Genomic DNA, 24,410 nt, shown 5'->3' on the forward strand with positions numbered 1-24,410 from the left:
TTCAGCATTTCTCCTGTACCCAAGAAAATGAAAGAAACTGAACTAAATGACTATCGCCACGTAGAACTCACTTCTGTCATCATGTGCTTCAAGTGCTTTGAGAGGTTTGTTCAGGATTATAATCACCTCTGCCTTACCTGATACCTTAGACCCACTTACATTTGCTTACTGCCCCAATAGATCCACAGACGATGCAATCGCCATCACTCTGCACACTTCCCTAACCCATCTGGACAAGAGGAATACCCATGTAAGAATGATATTCATTGACTATAGCTTAGGATTCAACACCATAGTAACCTCCTCCCTCCAAGATCATCATCAAGCCGGAGGCCCTGGGTCTCAACCCCGCCCTGTGCAGCAGGAGTGCCTGCTGATGAGCCGCCCCCAGGTGGTGAGGGTAGGAAACAACAGCTCCACTTTGCTGATCTTCAACACAGAGGCCCCACAAGGGTGTGTGCTCAGACCCTCCTGTACTCCCTGTTCACCCATGACTGTGTGGCCACGCACACCTCCAAATCAATGAAACAACAGTCGTAGGATTACCAACAATGACGAGACATCCCACAGGGAGAAGGTGGGAGAATGGTGCCAGAAAACATCTCACTTAATGTCAACAAAACAAAGGAGCTGATTGTGTACTTCAGGAAACAGCCCCTAACCACATCGACGGGACCGCAGTGGAGAAGGTGAAAAGCTTCAAGTTCCTTTGCGTACACATTACTGACCATCTGAAATGGTCCCCAACACAGACAGTGTGGTGAAGAAGGTGCAACAGCGCCTCTTCAACCTCAGGAGGCTGACAAAATTTGGCTGGTCACCTAAAACCCTCACAAACTTCTACAGATGCACAATTGAGAGCATCCTGTCGGGCTGTATCACCGCCTGGTACAGCAACTGCTCCGCCCTCAACTGCTGGGCTCTCCAGAGGGTAGTGAGGTCTGCCCAACGCATCACCGGGGACAAACTACCTGCCCTTCAGGACACCTACAGCACCCGATGTCACAGGAAGGCCATAAAGATCATCAAGGACAACAACCACCCGAGCCACTGCCTGTTCACAACGCTATCATCCAGAAGGAGAGGTTCAGGTGCATCAATGCAGGGACCGAGAGACTGAAAAAGAGCTTCTATCTCAGGGCCATCAGACTGTTAAATAGCCATCACTGACACAGGCTTCCACCCGGTTACGTAACCCTGCACCTAAGAGGTTGCTGCCCCATATACATAGACTTGGAATCACTGGCCACCTTAAAAATGTTTAAATAATGTTTGCATACTGCTTTACTCATCTCACATGTATATACTATATTCTATTTTACTCTATATTAGTCAAAGCCACTCCCACATTGTTCAATCTATTTCATTCCATTCTTTTACTTTTATATTTGTGTGTATTGTTAGATATTACTGCACTGTTGGAGCTAGGAACACAAGCATTTAGTTAGATATTACTGCACTGTTGGAGCTAGGAACACAAGCATTTAGTTAGATATTACTGCACTGTTGGAGCTAGGAACACAAGCATTTAGTTAGATATTACTGCACTGTTGGAGCTAGGAACACAAGCATTTAGTTAGATATTACTATTACTGGAACACAACTGTTGGAGCTAGGAACACAAGCATTTAGTTAGATATTACTGCACTGTTGGAGCTAGGAACACAAGCATTTAGTTAGATATTACTGCACTGTTGGAGCATTTAGCATTTAGAACACAAGAACACAAGCATTTAGTTAGATATTACTGCACTGTTGGAGCTAGGAACACAAGCATTTAGTTAGATATTACTGCACTGTTGGAGCTAGGAACACAAGCATTTAGTTAGATATTACTGCACTGTTGGAGCTAGGAACACAAGCATTTAGTTAGATATTACTGCACTGTTGGAGCTAGGAACACAAGCATTTAGTTAGATATTACTGCACTGTTGGAGCTAGGAACACAAGCATTTAGTTAGATATTACTGCACTGTTGGAGCTAGGAACACAAGCATTTAGTTAGATATTACTGCACTGTTGGAGCTAGGAACACAAGCATTTAGTTAGATATTACTGCACTGTTGGAGCTAGGAACACAAGCATTTAGTTAGATATTATTACTGCACTGTTGGAGCTAGGAACACAAGCATTTAGTTAGATATTACTGCACTGTTGGAGCTAGGAACACAAGCATTTAGTTAGATATTACTGCACTGTTGGAGCTAGGAACACAAGCATTTAGTTAGATATTACTGCACTGTTGGAGCTAGGAACACAAGCATTTAGTTAGATATTACTGTTGGAGCTAGGAACACAAGCATTTAGTTAGATATTACTGTTGGAGCTAGGAACACAAGCATTTAGTTAGATATTACTGCACTGTTGGAGCTAGGAACACAAGCATTTAGTTAGATATTACTGCACTGTTGGAGCTAGGAACACAAGCATTTAGTTAGATATTACTGCACTGTTGGAGCTAGGAACACAAGCATTTAGTTAGATATTAGCTGTTAGGAACACAAGCATTTAGTTAGATATTACTGCACTGTTGGAGCTAGGAACACAAGCATTTAGTTAGATATTACTGCACTGTTGGAGCTAGGAACACAACATTTACAAGCATTTAGCACTGTTTAGGAACACAAGCATTTAGTTAGATATTACTGCACTGTTGGAGCTAGGAACACAAGCATTTAGTTAGATATTACTGCACTGTTGGAGCTAGGAACACAAGCATTTAGTTAGATATTACTGCACTGTTGGAGCTAGGAACACAAGCATTTAGTTAGATATTACTGCACTGTTGGAGCTAGGAACACAAGCATTTAGTTAGATATTACTGCACTGTTGGAGCTAGGAACACAAGCATTTAGTTAGATATTACTGCACTGTTGGAACACAAGCATTTAGTTAGATTACACAAGCATTTAGTTAGATATTACTGCACTGTTGGAGCTAGGAACACAAGCATTTAGTTAGATATTACTGCACTGTTGGAGCTAGGAACACAAGCATTTAGTTAGATATTACTGCACTGTTGGAGCTAGAACACAAGCATTTAGTTAGATAAGCATTTGGAGTTAGGAACACAAGCATTTAGTTAGATTACTGCACTGTTGGATATTACTGCACTGTTGGAGCTAGAACACAAGCATTTAGTTAGATATTACTGCACTGTTGGAGCTAGGAACACAAGCATTTAGTTAGATATTACTGCACTGTTGGAGCTAGGAACACAAGCATTTAGTTAGATATTACTGCACTGTTTGGAACACAAGCATTTAGTTAGGAACACAAGCATTTAGTTAGATATTACTGCACTGTTGGAGCTAGGAACACAAGCATTTAGTTAGATATTACTGCACTGTTGGAGCTAGGAACACAAGCATTTAGTTAGATATTACTGCACTGTTGGAGCTAGGAACACAAGCATTTAGTTAGATATTACTGCACTGTTGGAGCTAGGAACACAAGCATTTAGTTAGATATTACTGCACTGTTGGAGCTAGGAACACAAGCATTTAGTTAGATATTACTGCACTGTTGGAGCTAGGAACACAAGCATTTAGTTAGATATTACTGCACTGTTGGAGCTAGGAACACAAGCATTTAGTTAGATATTACTGCACTGTTGGAGCTAGGAACACAAGCATTTAGTTAGATATTACTGCACTGTTGGAGCTAGGAACACATTTAGTTAGATATTAACTGTTGGAGCTAGGCAGCACTTTAGTTAGCATTTAGTTAGATATTACTGCACTGTTGGAGGAGCTAGCATTTAGTTAGATATTACACAAGCATTTAGTTAGATATTACTGCACTGTTGGAGCTAGGAACACAAGCATTTAGTTAGATATTACTGCACTGTTGGAGCTAGGAACACAAGCATTTAGTTAGATATTACTGCACTGTTGGAGCTAGGAACACAAGCATTTAGTTAGATATTACTGCACTGTTGGAGCTAGGAACACAAGCATTTAGTTAGATATTACTGCACTGTTGGAGCTAGGAACACAAGCATTTAGTTAGATATTACTGCACTGTTGGAGCTAGGAACACAAGCATTTAGTTAGATATTACTGCACTGTTGGAGCTAGGAACACAAGCATTTAGTTAGATATTACTGCACTGTTGGAGCTAGGAACACAAGCATTTAGTTAGATATTACTGCACTGTTGGAGCTAGGAACACAAGCATTTAGTTAGATATTACTGCACTGTTGGAGCTAGGAACACAAGCATTTAGTTAGATATTACTGCACTGTTGGAGCTAGGAACACAAGCATTTAGTTAGATATTACTGCACTGTTGGAGCTAGGAACACAAGCATTTAGTTAGATATTACTGCACTGTTGGAGCTAGGAACACAAGCATTTAGTTAGATATTACTGCACTGTTGGAGCTAGGAACACAAGCATTTAGTTAGATATTACTGCACTGTTGGAGCTAGGAACACAAGCATTTAGTTAGATATTACTATTACTGAACACAACATTTAGTTGTTGTTGGAGCTAGGAACACAAGCATTTAGTTAGATATTACTGCACTGTTGGAGCTAGGAACACAAGCATTTAGTTAGATATTACTGCACTGTTGGAGCTAGGAACACAAGCATTTAGTTAGATACTACTGCACTGTTGGAGCATTTAGTTAGAACACAAGCATTTAGTTAGATATTACTGCACTGTTGGAGCTAGGAACACAATCATTTAGTTAGATATTACTGCACTGTTGGAGCTAGGAACACAAGCATTTAGTTAGATATTACTGCACTGTTGGAGCTAGGAACTGTTGGAGCTAGGAACACAAGCATTTAGTTAGATATTACTGCACTGTTGGAGCTAGGAACACAAGCATTTAGTTAGATATTACTGCACTGTTGGAGCTAGGAACACAAGCATTTAGTTAGATATTACTGCACTGTTGGACTGAACACAAGCATTTGTTAGATATTACTGCACAGGAACACAAGCATTTAGTTAGATATTACTGCACTGTTGGAGCTAGGAACACAAGCATTTAGTTAGATATTACTGCACTGTTGGAGCTAGGAACACAAGCATTTAGTTAGATATTACTGCACTGTTGGAGCTAGGAACACAAGCATTTAGTTAGATATTACTGTTACTGAACACAACATTTAGTTAGTTGGAGCTAGGAACACAAGCATTTAGTTAGATATTACTGCACTGTTGGAGCTAGGAACACAATCATTTAGTTAGATATTACTGCACTGTTGGAGCTAGGAACACAAGCATTTAGTTAGATATTACTGCACTGTTGGAGCTAGGAACACAAGCATTTAGTTAGATATTACTGCACTGTTGGAGCTAGGAACACAAGCATTTAGTTAGATATTACTGCACTGTTGGAGCTAGGAACACAAGCATTTAGTTAGATACTACTGCACTGTTGGAGCTAGGAACACAAGCATTTAGTTAGATATTACTGCACTGTTGGAGCTAGGAACACAATCATTTAGTTAGATATTACTGCACTGTTGGAGCTAGGAACACAAGCATTTAGTTAGATATTACTGCACTGTTGGAGCTAGGAACACAAGCATTTAGTTAGATATTACTGCACTGTTGGAGCTAGGAACACAAGCATTTAGTTAGATATTACTGCACTGTTGGAGCTAGGAACACAAGCATTTAGTTAGATATTACTGCACTGTTGGAGCTAGGAACACAAGCATTTAGTTAGATATTACTGCACTGTTGGAGCTAGGAACACAAGCATTTAGTTAGATATTACTGCACTGTTGGAGCTAGGAACACAAGCATTTAGTTAGATATTACTGTACTGTTGGAGCTAGGAACACAATCATTTAGTTAGATATTACTGCACTGTTGGAGCTAGGAACACAAGCATTTAGTTAGATATTACTGCACTGTTGGAGCTAGGAACACAAGCATTTAGTTAGATATTACTGCACTGTTGGAGCTAGGAACACAAGCATTTAGTTAGATATTACTGCACTGTTGGAGCTAGGAACACAAGCATTTAGTTAGATATTACTGCACTGTTGGAGCTAGGAACACAAGCATTTAGTTAGATATTACTGTACTGTTGGAGCTAGGAACACAAGCATTTAGTTAGATATTACTGCACTGTTGGAGCTAGGAACACAAGCATTTAGTTAGATATTACTGCACTGTTGGAGCTAGGAACACAAGCATTTAGTTAGATATTACTGCACTGTTGGAGCTAGGAACACAAGCATTTAGTTAGATATTACTGCACTGTTGGAGCTAGGAACACAAGCATTTAGTTAGATATTACTGTACTGTTGGAGCTAGGAACACAATCATTTAGTTAGATATTACTGCACTGTTGGAGCTAGGAACACAAGCATTTAGTTAGATATTACTGTACTGTTGGAGCTAGGAACACAAGCATTTAGTTAGATATTACTGTACTGTTGGAGCTAGGAACACAAGCATTTAGTTAGATATTACTGTACTGTTGGAGCTAGGAACACAATCATTTAGTTAGATATTACTGCACTGTTGGAGCTAGGAACACAAGCATTTAGTTAGATATTACTGCACTGTTGGAGCCAGGAACACAAGCATTTAGTTAGATATTACTGTACTGTTGGAGCTAGGAACACAAGCATTTAGTTAGATATTACTGTACTGTTGGAGCTAGGAACACAAGCATTTAGTTAGATATTACTGCACTGTTGGAGCTAGGAACACAAGCATTTAGTTAGATATTACTGCACTGTTGGAGCTAGGAACACAAGCATTTAGTTAGATATTACTGTACTGTTGGAGCCAGGAACACAAGCATTTAGTTAGATATTACTGTACTGTTGGAGCTAGGAACACAAGCATTTAGTTAGATATTACTGCACTGTTGGAGCCAGGAACACAAGCATTTAGTTAGATATTACTGTACTGTTGGAGCTAGGAACACAAGCATTTAGTTAGATATTACTGTACTGTTGGAGCTAGGAACACAAGCATTTAGTTAGATATTACTGCACTGTTGGAGCTAGGAACACAAGCATTTAGTTAGATATTACTGCACTGTTGGAGCTAGGAACACAAGCATTTAGTTAGATATTACTGCACTGTTGGAGCTAGGAACACAAGCATTTAGTTAGATATTACTGCACTGTTGGAACACAAGCATTTAGTTAGATATTACACTGTTGGAGCAGGAACACAAGCATTTAGTTAGATATTACTGTACTGTTGGAGCTAGGAACACAAGCATTTAGTTAGATATTACTGTACTGTTGGAGCTAGGAACACAAGCATTTAGTTAGATATTACTGCACTGTTGGAGCTAGGAACACAAGCATTTAGTTAGATATTACTGCACTGTTGGAGCTAGGAACACAAGCATTTAGTTAGATACTACTGCACTGTTGGAGCTAGGAACACAAGCATTTAGTTAGATACTACTGTACTGTTGGAGCTAGGAACACAAGCATTTAGTTAGATATTACTGCACTGTTGGAGCCAGGAACACAAGCATTTAGTTAGATATTACTGCACTGTTGGAGCTAGGAACACAAGCATTTAGTTAGATATTACTGCACTGTTGGAGCTAGAAACACAAGCATTTAGTTAGATATTACTGCACTGTTGGAGCTGGGAACACAAGCATTTAGTTAGATATTAATGCACTGTTGGAGCTAGGAACACATTCATTTAGTTAGATACTACTGCACTGTTGGAGCTAGGAACACATTCATTTAGTTAGATATTACCGTACTGTTGGAGCTAGGAACACATTCATTTAGTTAGATACTACTGCACTGTTGGAGCTAGGAACACAAGCATTTAGTTAGATATTACTGTACTGTTGGAGCTAGGAACACATTCATTTAGTTAGATACTACTGCACTGTTGGAGCTAGGAACACAAGCATTTAGTTAGATATTACTGTACTGTTGGAGCTAGGAACACAAGCATTTAGTCAGATATCACATTACTGCTGGAACTAGGAACACAAGCATTTCACTACACCCGCAATAACATCTGTTAAACATGGGTATGCGACCAATACAATTTTATTTTATTTTGATTTGATATGCTTGGTTAGAGACTACGGAGCTGCCAAGACCACTTTATGTATCCCTCTCTGTCTGTTTATTGAGCTGTAAAAGGTAGTATGCTGAAGCTGCTGCCTCTGGCCAGGAACCAGGGGATCATTCTGTCTGTCAGGCCATGGAGCTGAGGCAATGAGAGATGGAAAATTGCACTATAAGATTGCAGGATTTGTCTTGATCTCACTGTCTTCTCTCTTCTCTCTTCCTCTAAATCCCACTTCTCTATTCCCTCTTCCTCTAAATCCCTCTTCCTCTAAATCCCTCTTCCTCATCCTCTAAATCCCTCTTCTCTCTTCCTCTTCGTCTTAATCCCTCTTGCTCTTCATCGCTCTTCTCTCTTCCTCTAAATCCCTCTTCTGTGTGTGTACCTGTGTGTGTGTACCTGTGTGTGTGTACCTGTGTGTGTACCTGTGTGTGTGTACCTGTGTGTGTGTACCTGTGTGTGTGTGTACCTGTGTGTGTGTACCTGTGTGTGTACCTGTGTGTGTGTACCTGTGTGTGTGTACCTGTGTGTGTACCTGTACCTGTGTGTGTGTACCTGTGTGTGTACCTGTGTGTGTGTACCTGTGTGTGTGTACCTGTGTGTGTACCTGTGTGTGTGTACCTGTGTGTGTGTACCTGTGTGTGTGTACCTGTGTGTGTGTGTACCTGTGTGTGTACCTGTGTGTGTGTACCTGTGTGTGTACCTGTGTGTGTACCTGTGTCTGAACCTGTGTGTGTACCTGTGTGTGTACCTGTGTGTGTGTACCTGTGTGTGTACCTGTGTGTGTACCTGTGTGTGTACCTGCGTGTGTACCTGTGTGTGTGTACCTGTGTGTGTGTACATGTGTGTGTACCTGCGTGTGTACCTGTGTGTGTGTACCTGTGTGTGTGTACCTGTGTGTGTACCTGTGTGTGTGTACCTGTGTGTGTGTACCTGTGTGTGTGTACCTGGGTGTGTACCTGTGTGTGTACCTGCGTGTGTACCTGTGTGTGTGTACCTGTGTGTGTGTACCTGTGTGTGTACCTGTGTGTGTACCTGTGTGTGTACCTGTGTGTGTACCTGCGTGTGTGTACCTGTGTGTGTCCCAGACAGGGAACTGAGGACTCTGGAATGCTGCGTTGCTCCGTCGTAGATTTCCACCACGTCATTCAGAGCCGTCTGGAAGAACGCAAACTGGCTGAACACCACTGAAGAAGACAGAGAAGAATGAAAACAGGAAGTTAAATGTTATGCAATTATAAAATACTTGTTTCAAATTATACCATCATAGGAAACTCAATATTGATACATTGACATTTCAACACCTTAGGAGATTGCTAAGATCACCAAAGGTTGAATAGATGGATGAAAGCAATATGCTGAGACAGACAGACAGACAGACAGACAGACAGACAGACAGACAGACAGACAGACAGACAGACAGACAGACAGACAGACAGACAGACAGACAGACAGACAGACAGACAGACAGACAGACAGACAGACAGACAGACAGACAGACAGACAGACAGACAGACAGACAGACAGACAGACAGACAGACAGACAGACAGACAGACAGACAGACAGAGCAGGAGCTGTAGATGGATACGTAGTGATCTGGGTCATCTAGGTAGAAATGAGACTCATAGACAGAAACATAACTCATCTAGATAAAAACATGACTCATCTAGACAGAAACATGACTCATCTAGATAGAAACATGACTCATCTAGACAGAAACATGACTCATCTAGATAGAAACATGACTCATCTTGACAGAAACATGATTCATCTAGATAGAAACATGACTCATCTAGACAGAAACATGACTCATCTAGATAGAAACATGACTCATCGAAACATGGCTCATCTAGATAGAAACATGACTCATCAAGACATGACTCATCTAGACAGAAAATTACTCATCTAGATAGAAACATGACTCATCTAGATAGAAACATGACTCATCTAGACAGAAACATGACTCATCTAGATAGAAACGTGACTCATCTAGATAGAAACGTGACTCATCTAGATAGAAACATGACTCATCTAGATAGAAACGTGACTCATCTAGATAGAAACGTGATTCATCTAGATAGAAACATGACTCATCTAGACAGAAACATGACTGATCTACACATGACTCATCTAGACAGAAACATGACTGATCTACACATGACTCATCTAGACAGAAACATGACTCATTGAAACATGACTGATCTAGATAGAAACATGACTCATCTAGACAAAAACATAACTCATATAGATGGAAACATGACTCATCTAGATTGAAACATGACTCATCGAATCATGACTCATCTAGATAGAAATGAGACTCAGACAGAAACATGACTCATCTCAACAGAAGCATGACTAATCTACACATGACTCATCTATATAGTGCACTACTTTAGAGCCCAGAGCACTATAGAACCCTATTCCATATATAGTACACTACTTTAGAGCCCAGAGCCCTATAGAACCCTATTCCCTATATAGTGCAATACTTTAGACCAGAGCCCTATAGAACCCTATTCCATATATAGTACACTACTTTAGAGCCCAGAGCCCTATAGAACCCTATTCCCTATATAGTACACTACTTTAGACCAGAGCCCTATAGAACACTATTCCCTATATAGTACACTACTTTAGCCCAGAGCCCTATGGCACCCTATTCCCTATATAGTGCACTACTTTAGAGCCCAGAGCCCTATAGAACCCTATTCCCTATATAGTACACTACTTTAGAGCCTAGAGCCCTATAGAACCCTATTCCCTATATAGTGCACTACTTTAGACCAGAGGCCTATGGCACCCTATTCCCTATATAGTACACTACTTTAGACCAGAGGCCTATAGAACCCTATTCCCTATATAGTACACTACTTTAGAGCCCAGAGCCCTATAGAACCCTATTCCCTATATAGTGCACTACTTTAGACCAGAGGCCTATGGCACCCTATTCCCTATATAGTACACTACTTTAGAGCCCAGAGCCCTATAGAACCCTATTCCCTATATAGTACACTACTTTAGACCAGAGGCCTATGGCACCCTATTCCCTATATAGTACACTACTTTAGACCAGAGGCCTATAGAACCCTATTCCCTATATAGTACACTACTTTAGAGCCCAGAGCCCTATAGAACCCTATTCCCTATATAGTGCACTACTTTAGACCAGAGGCATATGGCACCCTATTCCCTATATAGTACACTTCTTTAGAGCCCAGAGCCCTATAGAACCCTATTCCCTATATAGTACACTACTTTAGACCAGAGGCCTATGGCACCCTATTCCCTATATAGTACACTACTTTAGACCAGAGGCCTATGGCACCCTATTCCCTATATAGTACACTACTTTAGACCAGAGGCCTATGGCACCCTATTCCCTATATAGTACACTACTTTAGACCAGAGGCCTATGGCACCCTATTCCCTATATAGTGCACTACTTTAGACCAGGGCCCTATAGAACCCTATTCCATATATAGTACACTACTTTAGAGCCCAGAGCCCTATAGAACCCTATTCCCTATATAGTACACTACTTTAGACCAGAGCCCTATAGAACACTATTCCCTATATAGTACACTACTTTAGACCAGAGCCCTATGGAACCCTATTCCCTATATAGTGCACTACTATAGAGCCCAGAGCCCTATAGAACCCTATTCCCTATATAGTACACTACTTTAGAGCCCAGAGGCCTATAGAACCCTATTCCCTATATAGTGCACTACTATAGAGCCCAGAGCCCTATAGAACCCTATTCCCTATATAGTACACTACTTTAGACCAGAGGCCTATAGAACCCTATTCCCTATATAGTACACTACTTTAGACCAGAGCCCTATAGAACCCTATTCCCTATATAGTACACTACTTTAGACCAGAGGCCTATAGAACCCTATTCCCTATATAGTACACTACTTTAGACCAGAGCCCTATAGAACCCTATTCCCTATATAGTACACTACTTTAGAGCCCAGAGGCCTATAGAACCCTATTCCCTATATAGTGCACTACTATAGAGCCCAGAGCCCTATAGAACCCTATTCCCTATATAGTACACTACTTTAGACCAGAGGCCTATAGAACCCTATTCCCTATATAGTACACTACTTTAGACCAGAGCCCTATAGAACCCTATTCCCTATATAGTACACTACTTTAGACCAGAGGCCTATAGAACCCTATTCCCTATATAGTACACTACTTTAGACCAGAGCCCTATAGAACCCTATTCCCTATATAGTGCACTACTTTAGACCAGAGCCCTATAGAACCCTATTCCCTATATAGTGCACTACTTTAGACCAGAGCCCTATAGAACCCTATTCCCTATATAGTACACTACTTTAGACCAGAGCCCTATAGAACCCTATTCCCTATATAGTACACTACTTTAGACCAGAGCCCTATAGAACCCTATTCCCTATATAGTACACTACTTTAGACCAGAGCCCTATAGAACCCTATTCCCTATATATAGTGCACTACTTTAGACCAGAGCCCTATAGAACCCTATTCCCTATATAGTACACTACTTTAGACCAGAGCCCTATAGAACCCTATTCCCTATATAGTACACTACTTTAGACCAGAGCCCTATAGAACCCTATTCCCTATATATAGTGCACTACTTTAGACCAGAGCCCTATAGAACCCTATTCCCTATATAGTACGCTACTTTAGACCAGAGCCCTATAGAACCCTATTCCCTATATAGTGCACTATTTTAGACCAGAGCCCTATAGAACCCTATTCCCTATATAGTGCACTACTTTAGACCAGAGCCCTATAGAACCCTATTCCCTATATAGTACACTACTTTAGACCAGAGCCCTATAGAACCCTATTCCCTATATAGTACACTACTCCTGATCATGGACCATAAGGTGCATTATTTAGGAGATAAGGAACCATTTTTGCTTCATCCTCCGTCATTAGACTGGCCAAATGCAAAAACTCATTATCACCCTGTACCCTCTGAGAGAGATGAGGAAGGAGAGGCCGGGGAGAGGGTACGCACAGTGGTTCCTCAATTAAATGTTTAAAGCTGAAACACTTGTGGTAGATGGTGGCAGATTGTGTTTGTTTTATTTATGAAATGTACTAGTTTATTTAGACAATATTCGTTTCGGATTGGCCTATTTAGCAGACTTTTTATCAACATCAAGCTATTTTGAGTGTGACACACTCATTCCTGGCTTTGGATCTACATGAATAAGTAGTATAGTGGTCCTTCTGTAGCTCAGTTGGTAGAGCATGGCGCTTGTAATGCCAGGGTAGTGGGTTCAATCCCCGGGACCACCCATACGTAGAATGTATGCACACATGACTGTAAGTCGCTTTGGATAAAAGCGTCTGCTAAATGGCATATATTATTTATTATATTATTATAATTGATTTCTGATTGTCTTTTTATTAATGAAGAAATGTTTTGACCAAGTTAATCTGCTCATGTTGTCTGTGTTCAATTATTTGTGATATTGTGGTTACAATGAAGAATGTCTGTCTGTCTTTCTGTCTGCAATTCTGACAGATCTCTCAGACAGACAGACAGACAGACAGACAGACAGACAGACAGACAGACAGACAGACAGACAGACAGACAGACAGACAGACAGACAGACAGACAGACAGACAGACAGACTGACAGACAGACAGACAGACAGACAGACAGACAGACAGACAGACAGACAGACAGACAGACAGACAGACAGACAGACAGACAGACAGACAGACAGACAGACAGACAGACAGACAGACAGACAGAGCTCTGGTCTAAAGTAGGGCACTATATAGGGAATAGGGCTCTGGTCTAAAGTAGTGTACTATATAGGGAATAGGGTTCCATAGGGCTCTGGTCTAAAGTAGGGCACTATATAGGGAATAGGGTTCCATAGGGCCCTGGTTTAAAGTAGGGCACTATATAGGGAATAGGGCCCTGGTCTAAAGTAGTGCACTATATAGGGAATAGGGTTCCATAGGGCTGTGGTCTAAAGTAGGGCACTATATAGGGAATAGGGTTCCATTTGGAATGCATGTTGTGTTCTTCCTTCTGTGAGAGTGTTCAGACGCCCACACTTCACTGCAGTCCATCACAGGGGGTGAGTGTGAGTGATGGTGTGTGTGTGTGTGAGAGAGAGAGATGGTGTGAGAGAGAGAGAGAGAGAGAGAGAGAGAGAAAGAGAGAGAGAGAGAGAGATGGTGTGAGGTGCATGGAGAGATTGCCAGACGCTGTGTAAAGGGAGTGATGGTGTGTGTGAGAGAGAGAGAGAGAGAGAGAGAGAGAGAGAGAGATGGTGTGAGGTGCATGGAGAGATAGCCAGACGCTATGTAAAGACACTGTTCCTGAGTGTTGAGACAGAGACACACAGAGGATATTAACATGTCTCATAGTGTCCCGAGAAGTTGATCTCAAGTCAGATTTGTATTTTACCCTTTCAACGGATCACATTAGATTACGGAGGGGTTACGCTGATCCTAGATCTGTACCTAAGGTCAACTTCTATCCAGGAGTGAAGGATACATTGTGTGTTGTAGCCATAGTCACCGTAGTCTTTGGGCACGACCACCGAGTACAGACATGTCCGGGCGCTGCTGTAGTTGCCTGGGTAACCGGGAGACAAGACCACACCCTCCAGCCCAGAATACTGCCCTCCACACAGAGCTAGAAGGATGGAGAGAGAGAGAGAGAGAGGGAGTGAGAGAGAGAGAGAAACAGACAAGAGGGAATGGAAAGAGATGTGACAGAGATATTCAATTTCTCTCTTTTTCTTCCACCATCGTTGTTAAATTACTTTTCTTGTCTGTTGCCGACTGGGCTTCTTGGCGGCTGTGTGTCCCTGGTGTGTGCTGGAGTGAAATTGCAATGTTTTCTAAGTGTCTCTCGGGGTTAGCCTGGAGAGATGAGGCTTGAACCCTCTCTCTCTCATGCTAGATAGACAGTGTAATACCAAGGGATCTATTTTAATAAATCAAACATAAATCCAAGTGCTTTATAGGTTCAGGGGTGTGTCAGAAATATTTCAGCTATTTTCACAACCAGAATTATGGGCGAAGGTGGCTCGAAAGGACTGGGTTTTGATGAATAGACCAGTTGAAGACCTGTCAAATCTTAACATCTTATGGCTGGGGGGCAGTATTGAGTAGCTTGGATGAATAAGGTGCCCAGAGTAAACTGCCTGCTACTCAGGCCCAGAAGCTAAGATATGCATATTATTAGTATATTTGGATAAGGGCCTCCTGGGTGGGGCAGTGGTTAAGGGCGCTGTACTGCAGCGCCATCTGTGCCACCAGAGACTCTAGGTTCGCTCCCTGGCTCTGTTGTAACCGGCATCAACTGGGAAGTCCGTGGGGAGATGCAGAATTGGCCTAGCATCGTCCGGGTTTGGCCGGAAGGGATATCCTTGTCTCATCGCGCACCAGCGACTCCTGTGGCGGGCCAGGCGCAGTGCACACTAACCAAGGTTGCCAGGTGCACTGTGTTTCCTCTGACACATTGGTGCGGCTGGCTTCCGGGTTGGATGCGCGCTGTGTTAAGAAGCAGTGCGGCTGGTTGGGTTGTGTATTGGAGGACGCATGACTTTTGACCTTCGTCTCTCCCGAGCCCGTATGGGAGTTGTAGTGATGAGACAAGATAGTAGCTATGACAACAATTGGACACCATGAAATTGGGAAGCAAAAGGGGTAAAAATTCAACAACAACAAACAATAGATAGAAACCTGAATCTGAAGTTTCTAAAACGGTTTGAATGATGGCAAGACAAATACAGCCAGGGGGAAATGTGAGCGTTGTAGTTTTTCAACTCTTTGCCCTTGTCCCAGAGAGTGTAAATTTTGTCCGATTGCACTTCCTAAGGCTTCCATTAGATGTCAACAGTCTTTAGAACCTTGTTTGAGGCTTCTACAGTGAAGGAGGAGAGAATGAGAGCTGATTGTGTAAGAGGTCATGAGCTCATTCTCGCGCACTCCCGTGAGAGGTAGATGCGTTACATTGCATTTCTAAAGACAAAAGGAATTCTCCGGTTGAAACATTATTGAAGATATTTATTAAAAACATCCTAAAGATTGATTCTATACTTCGTTTGACATGTTTCTACGGACTGTAACGGAACTTTTAGACTTTTAGACTTGTGAATATTGATTTGTGAACTAAACACGCAAACAAAAAGGATGTATTTGGACATAAATGATGGACTTTTTCAAACAAAACAAACATTTATTGTGGAACTGGGATTCCAGGGAGTGCATTCTGATGATCATCAAAGGTAAGTGCATATTTGTAATGATATTTCTGACTTTGTTGACTCCACAGCATGGCGGGTATCTATATGGCTTGTTTTTGTGTCTATATACTAGGCGGTGTCAGAGGAAGGCCCAACAAATTGTCAGAGTCCAGTCACCCAAGTCCTGGACTGTTCCCTTTGCTACCACACAGCAAGCGGTACCGGAGCGTCAAGTCTAGGTCCAAAAGGCTCCATAACAGCTTCTACCCCCAAGCCATAAGACTGCTGAACAATTAATCAAATTTTTATATTTCTTAATTCCCTTCTTTTACTTTTTAGATGTGTGTGTATTGTACTCAGATTAATGCATGGTGTGCGTTTTTCCGTAAAGTTTGACACAGCGGTTGCATTAAGTCCATTTTACAAAATATCTATCAGCATATTAAATGCGCAACCAGAGGGAAAATAACTCTGGACCACCTTTACTCCACACACAGAGACACATACAAAGCTCTCCCTCGCCCTCCATTTGGCAAAATCTGACCAAAATGTTATCCTCCTGATTCCTGCTTCCAAGCAAAATATTTAAGCAGGAAGCACCAGTGACAAGATCAATAAAAAAGTGGTGAAATGAAGCAGATGCTAAACTACAGGACTGTTTTGCACAGACTGGAATATGTTCTGGGATTCCTCCGATGGCATTGAGGAGTTTACCACATCAGTCATTGGCATCAATAAGTGTATCAATGATGTCGTCCCCACAGTGACTGTACGTACATACCTACATACCCCAACCAGAAGCCATGGATTACAGGCAACATCAACACTGAGCTAAAGGCTAGAGCTGCCGCTTTCAAGGAGTGGGACTTCTAACCCAGAAGCTTATAAGAAAGCCCTCTATGCCCTCCGAAGAACCATCAAACAGGCAAAGCATCAATACAGGACTAAGATCAAATCATACTACAACAGCTCTGACAGTCGTCGGGTGTGGCAGGGCATGCAAACCATTACAGACTACAAAGGGAAGCACAGCCAAGAGCTGCCCAGGGACACGAGCCTACCAGACGAGCTAAACTACTTCTATGCTCTATGCTCGCTTCGAGGCAAATAACACTGAAACATGCATGATAGCACCAGCTGTTCCAGTAGACTGTGTGATCACGCTCTCCGCAGTCAACAGGTCGACATTCACAAGGCCGCAGGATTACCAGGATGTGTACTGCGAGCATACGCTGACCAACTGGCAAGTGTCTTCACTGACATTTTCAACCTCTCCCTGTCCGAGTCTGTAATACCAACGTGTTTTAAGCGGACCACCATAGTCCCTGTGCCCAAGAACACTACGGTAACCTGCCTAAATGATTACTGACCCGTAGCACTCACGTCTGTAGCCATGAAGTGCTTTCATAGGCTAGTCAAGGCTCACATCAACATCATCATCCCAGAAACCCTAGACCCACTCCAATTTGCATACTGCCCCAACAGATGCAAAGATGATACAATCTCTATTGCATTCCACACTGCCCTTTCCCACCTGGACAAAAGGAACACATATGTGAGAATGCTATTCATTGACTACAGCTCAGCGTTCAACACCGTAGTGCCCTCAAAGCTTATCAATAATAATAATGGTCCGCCCCAGGTGGTAAGGGTAGGTAACGACACATCTGCACGCTGATCCTCAACAAGGTGGCCCCACAGGGGTGCGTACTCAGTCCCCTACTGTACTCCCTGTTCACTCATGACTGCACGGTCAGGAACAACTCCAACACCATCATTAAGTTTGCCGATGACACAACAGGAGGGGACTGAGTACACAACCCTAACCACCTACAACGACAAGACAGCCTATAGGGAGGAGGTCAGAGACCTATCCGTGTGGTGCTAGGACAACAACCTCTCCCTCAACGTGATAAAGACAAAGGAGATGATTGTGGACTACAAGAAAAAGAGAACAGAGCATGCCCCCATTATCATCGACAGGGCTGCAGTGGTGCAGGTTAAGAGCTTCAAGTTCCTAGGTGTCCACATCACCAACAAACTAACATGGTCCAAGCACACCAAGACAGTTGTGAAGAGGGCACAACAACAACTATTCCCCCTCAAGAGAGGGGCATGAGTCCTCAAAAGGTTCTACAGCTACACCATCGAGAGCATCCTGACTGGTTGCATCACTGCCAAGTATGTCAGCTGCTCGGCCTCCAACCACAAGGCACTTACAGAGGGTAGTGCGAAAGGCCCAGTACATTACTGGGGCCAAGCTTCCTGCCATCCAGAACCTCTTTAACATTGTTAAATGAAGATCCTAAAAATTGTCAAAGACTCCAGCCACCCTAGTCATAGACTGTTCTCTTTGCTTCCGCATAACAAGCGGTACTGGAGCGCCATGTCTAGGTCCAAGAGGCTTCTAAACAGCTCCTACCTCCAATCCAAAGAACTCCTGAAAAGCTAATCAAATGGCTATTGGCATTCCACCTTTTACACCGCTGCTACTCTCTGTTGTTATCATCTATGCATAGTCACTTTAATAATGCATAGTCACTTTAATAACTCTATCTTCATGTACATATTACCTCAACTAACCGGTGACTCTGTACCAGTACCCCCTGTATATAGTCTCCACATTGACTCTGTACCAGTACCCCACTGTATATAGTCTCCACATTGACTCTGTACCAGTACCCCCTGTATATAGCCTCCACATTGACTCTGTACCAGTACCCCCTGTATATAGCCTCCACATTGACTCTGTACCAGTACCCCCTGTATATAGTCTCCACATTGACTCTGTACCAGTACCCCACTGTATATAGTCTCCACATTGACTCTGTACCAGTACCCCCTGTATATAGCCTCCACATTGACTCTGTACCAGTACCCCACTGTATATAGTCTCCACATTGACTCTGTACCAGTACCCCCTGTATTAGTCTCCACATTGACTCTGTACCAGTACCCCACTGTATATAGTCTCCACATTGACTCTGTACCAGTACCCCACTGTATATAGTCTCCACATTGACTCTGTACCAGTACCCACTGTATATAGCCTCCACATTGACTCTGTACCAGTACCCCCTGTATATAGTCTCCACATTGACTCTGTACCAGTACCCCCCTGTATATAGCCTCCACATTGACTCTGTACCAGTACCCCACTGTATATAGTCTCCACATTGACTCTGTACCAGTACCCCCCTGTATATAGTCTCCACATTGACTCTGTACCAGTACCCCCTGTATATAGCCTCCACATTGACTCTGTACCAGTACCCCCTGTATATAGTCTCCACATTGACTCTGTACCAGTACCCACTGTATATAGTCTCCACATTGACTCTGTACCAGTACCCCCTGTATATAGTCTCCACATTGACTCTGTACCAGTACCCACTGTATATAGTCTCCACATTGACTCTGTACCACTCATTGACTCTGTACCAGTACCCCTGTATATAGCCTCCACATTGACTCTGTACCGGTACACCCTGTATATAGCCTCCACATTGACTCTGTACCGGTACCCCTGTATATAGCCTCCACATTGACTCTGTACCGGTACACCCTGTATATAGCCTCCACATTGACTCTGTACCAGTACCCCCCTGTATATAGCCTCCACATTGACTCTGTACCAGTACCCCCCTGTATATAGTCTCCACATTGACTCTGTACCAGTACCCCCCTGTATATAGCCTCCACATTGACTGTGTTCCGGTACCCCACTGTATATAGCCTCCACATTGACTCTGTACCAGTACCCCCCTGTATATAGCCTCCACATTGACTCTGTACCAGTACCCCCCTGTATATAGTCTCCACATTGACTCTGTACCAGTACCCCCTGTATATAGCCTCCACATTGACTGTGTTCCGGTACCCCACTGTATATAGCCTCCACATTGACTCTGTACCAGTACCCCCTGTATATAGTCTCCACATTGACTCTGTACCGGTACCCCCTGTATATAGCCTCCACATTGACTCTGTACCCCCTGTATATAGCCTCACTATTGTTATTTTACTGCTGCTCTTTAATTTCTTGTAACTTTTATTTCTTATTCTTATCTGTATTTTTTAAAACTGCATTGTTGGTTAAGGGCTTGTAAGTCAGCACTTCACTGTAAGGTCTACCTACACCTGTTGGTTAAGGGCTTGTAAGTCAGCACTTCACTGTAAGGTCTACTACACCTGTTGGTTAAGGGCTTGTAAGTCAGCACTTCACTGTAAGGTCTACCTACACCTGTTGGTTAAGGGCTTGTAAGTCAGCACTTCACTGTAAGGTCTACCTACACCTGTTGGTTAAGGGCTTGTAAGTCAGCACTTCACTGTAAGGTCTACCTACACCTGTTGGTTAAGGGCTTGTAAGTCAGCACTTCACTGTAAGGTCTACCTACACCTGTTGGTTAAGGGCTTGTAAGTCAGCACTTCACTGTAAGGTCTACCTACACCTGTTGGTTAAGGGCTTGTAAGGTTAAGGTTCTTGTAAGTCAGCACTTCACTGTAAGGTCTACCTACACCTGTTGGTTAAGGGCTTGTAAGTCAGCACTTCACTGTAAGGTCTACCTACACCTGTTGGTTAAGGGCTTGTAAGTCAGCACTTCACTGTAAGGTCTACCTACACCTGTTGGTTAAGGGCTTGTAAGTCAGCACTTCACTGTAAGGTCTACCTACACCTGTTGGTTAAGGGCTTGTAAGTCAGCACTTCACTGTAAGGTCTACCTACACCTGTTGGTTAAGGGCTTGTAAGTCAGCACTTCACTGTAAGGTCTACCTACACCTGTTGGTTGGTTCAGCACTTCACTGTAAGGTCTACCTACACCTGTTGGTTGGGGCTTGTAAGTTACACCTGTTGGTTAAGGGTAAGTCAGCACTTCACTGTAAGGTCTACCTACACCTGTTGGTTAAGGGCTTGTAAGTCAGCACTTCACTGTAAGGTCTACCTACACCTGTTGGTTAAGGGCTTGTAAGGCACTTCACTTGTAACCTGTTGGTTAAGGGCTTGTAAGTCAGCACTTCACTGTAAGGTCTACCTACACCTGTTGGTTAAGGGCTTGTAAGTCAGCACTTCACTGTAAGGTCTACCTACACCTGTTGGTTAAGGGCTTGTAAGTCAGCACTTCACTGTAAGGTCTACCTACACCTGTTGGTTTGGGGCTTGTAAGTCAGCACTTCACTGTAAGGTCTACCTACACCTGTTGGTTAAGGGCTTGTAAGTCAGCACTTCACTGTAAGGTCTACCTACACCTGTTAAGGGTTCAGCACTTCACTGTAAGGTCTACCTACACCTGTTGGTTAAGGGCTTGTAAGTCAGCACTTCACTGTAAGGTCTACCTACACCTGTTGGTTAAGGGTTCAGCAAGGGCTTGTAAGGCACTTCACTGTAAGGTCTACCTACACCTGTTGGTTAAGGGCTTGTAAGTCAGCACTTCACTGTAAGGTCTACCTACACCTGTTGGTTCTTGTAAGTCAGCACTTCACTGTAAGGTCTACCTACACCTGTTGGTTAAGGGCTTGTAAGTCAGCACTTCACTGTAAGGTCTACCTACACCTGTTGGTTAAGGGCTTGTAAGTCAGCACTTCACTGTAAGGTCTACCTACACCTGTTGGTTAAGGGCTTGTAAGGCACTTCACTGTAAGGTCTACCTACAGTTAAGGTCTACCTACACCTGTTGGTTAAGGGCTTGTAAGTCACTTCACTGTAAGGTCTACCTACACCTGTTGGTTAAGGGCTTGTAAGTCAGCACTTCACTGTAAGGTCTACCTACACCTGTTGGTTAAGGGCTTGTTAAGGGCTACCTACACCTGTTGGTTAAGTCAGCACTTCACTGTAAGGTCTACCTACACCTGTTGGTTAAGGGCTTGTAAGTCAGCACTTCACTCAGCACTTCACTGTAAGGTCTACCTACACCTGTTGGTTAAGTAAGGCACTTCACTGTAAGGTCTACCTACACCTGTTGGTTAAGGGCTTGTAAGTCAGCACTTCACTAAGGTAACCTGTTGGTTAAGGGCTTGTAAGTCAGCACTTCACTGTAAGGTCTACCTACACCTGTTGGTTAAGGGCTTGTAAGTCAGCACTTCACTGTAAGGTCTACCTACACCTGTTGGTTAAGGGCTTGTAAGTCACTTCACTGTAAGGTCTACCTACACCTGTTGGTTAAGGGCTTGTAAGTCAGCACTTCACTGTAAGGTCCTACACCTGTTGGTTAAGGGCTTGTAAGTCAGCACTTCACTGTAAGGTCTACCTACACCTGTTGGTTAAGGGCTTGTAAGTCAGCACTTCACTGTAAGGTCTACCTACACCTAAGGTTACACCTGTTGGTTAAGGGCTTGTAAGTCAGCACTTCACTGTAAGGTCTCACCTGTTGGTTAAGGGCTTGTAAGTCAGCACTTCACTGTAAGGTCCTACACCTGTTGGTTAAGGGCTTGTAAGTCAGCACTTCACTGTAAGGTCTACCTACACCTGTTGGTTAAGGGCTTGTAAGTCAGCACTTCACTGTAAGTCAGCACCTGTTGGTTCTTGTAAGTCAGCACTTCACTGTAAGGTCTACCTACACCTGTTGGTTAAGGGCTTGTAAGTCAACTTCAGCACTTCACTGTAAAGGTCTACCTACACCTGTTGGTTAAGGGCTTGTAAGTCAGCACTTCACTGTAAGGTCTACCTACACCTGTTGGTTAAGGGCTTGTAAGTCAGCACTTCACTGTAAGGTCTACCTACACCTGTTGGTTAAGGGCTTGTAAGTCAGCACTTCACTGTAAGGTCTACCTACACCCTCAGCACTTCACTGTAAGGTCTACCTACACCTGTTGGTTAAGGGCTTGTAAGTCAGCACTTCACTGTAAGGTCTACCTACACCTGTTGGTTAAGGGCTTGTAAGTCAGCACTTCACTGTAAGGTCTACCTACACCTGTTGGTTAAGGTCAGCACTTCACTAAGGGCTTGTAAGTCAGCACTTCACTGTAAGGTCTACCTACACCTGTTGGTTAAGGGCTTGTAAGTCAGCACTTCACTGTAAGGTCTACCTACACCTGTTGGTTAAGGGCTTGTAAGTCAGCACTTCACTGTAAGGTCTACCTACACCTGTTGGTTAAGTCTACCTACACCTGTTGGTTAGGGCTTGTAAGCACTTCAGTCTACCTACACCACTTCACTGTAAGGTCTACCTACACCTGTTGGTTAAGCACTTCACTGTAAGGGCTTGTAAGTCAGCACTTCACTGTAAGGTCTACCTACACCTGTTGGTTAAGGGCTTGTAAGTCAGCACTTCACACTTACACCTGTTGGTTAAGGGCTTGTAAGTCAGCACTTCACTGTAAGGTCTACCTACACCTGTTGGTTAAGGGCTTGTAAGTCAGCACTTCACTGTAAGGTCTACCTACACCTGTTGGTTAAGGGCTTGTAAGTCAGCACTTCACTGTAAGGTCTACCTATTAATACAATTTGATTTGATTCGAGTACTTTTTCCACCACTGATGACGAGACGGCCTACTGGGAGGCGGTGAGGGTCCTGGAGGAGTGCAGCCAGGAAAATAACTTCTCTCTCAACGTCAACAAGACAAAGGAGTGGATGGTGGACTTCATGAGACAGCAGAGAGGAGCACCTACAGCACCCGATGTCACAAGAAGAAGGTCATAAAGATCATCAAGGACATCAATCACCCGAGCCACGGCCTGCTCACCTCGTTATCATCCACAAGGTCAGTACAGGTGCATCAAAGCTGGAAAAACAGCTTCTATCTCAAGGCCATCAGACTGTTAAATAGCTATCACTAACTGGCCAGTCACTGTCACGAGCCAGCTCCCAATCGATTAATCAAACCTGCACCTGTACTGGCTTGGAGGGGCTCGACTGGGCTGTAGTGGCTTGGAGGGGCTCGACTGGGCTGTAGTGGCTTGGGGGGGCTCGACGGGGCTGTAGTGGCTTGGAGGGGCTCGACGGGGCTGTAGTGGCTTGGGGAGGCTCGACGGGGCTGTAGTGGCTTGGGGGCTCGACTGGGCTGTAGTGGCTTGGAGGGGGGCTCGACTGGGCTGTAGTGGCTTGGAGGGGGGCTCGACGGGGCTGTAGTGGCTTGGGGGGCTCGACGGGGCTGTAGTGGCTTGGGGGCTCGACTGGGCTGTAGTGGCTTGGAGGGGGGCTCGACGGGGCTGTAG

The 24,410-nt window shown here is 43.4% G+C and overlaps 1 protein-coding gene across 1 annotated transcript in view; it reads right to left on the reverse strand.

The window, feature by feature from the left end:
• LOC124042645 (CUB and sushi domain-containing protein 1-like) overlaps positions 1 to 24,410 on the reverse strand; it is an 842,040-nt gene that overhangs the window by 260,009 nt on the left and 557,621 nt on the right. Inside the window, 2 exon segments of the mRNA XM_046360721.1 lie at positions 9,106 to 9,219; positions 14,584 to 14,700. Of these exon segments, the coding sequence (XP_046216677.1) occupies positions 9,106 to 9,219; positions 14,584 to 14,700 (231 nt within the window).

Source organism: Oncorhynchus gorbuscha, linkage group LG09 (genome assembly GCF_021184085.1).
Source record: "Oncorhynchus gorbuscha isolate QuinsamMale2020 ecotype Even-year linkage group LG09, OgorEven_v1.0, whole genome shotgun sequence".
In the NCBI taxonomy this organism is placed as follows: domain Eukaryota; kingdom Metazoa; phylum Chordata; class Actinopteri; order Salmoniformes; family Salmonidae; genus Oncorhynchus; species Oncorhynchus gorbuscha.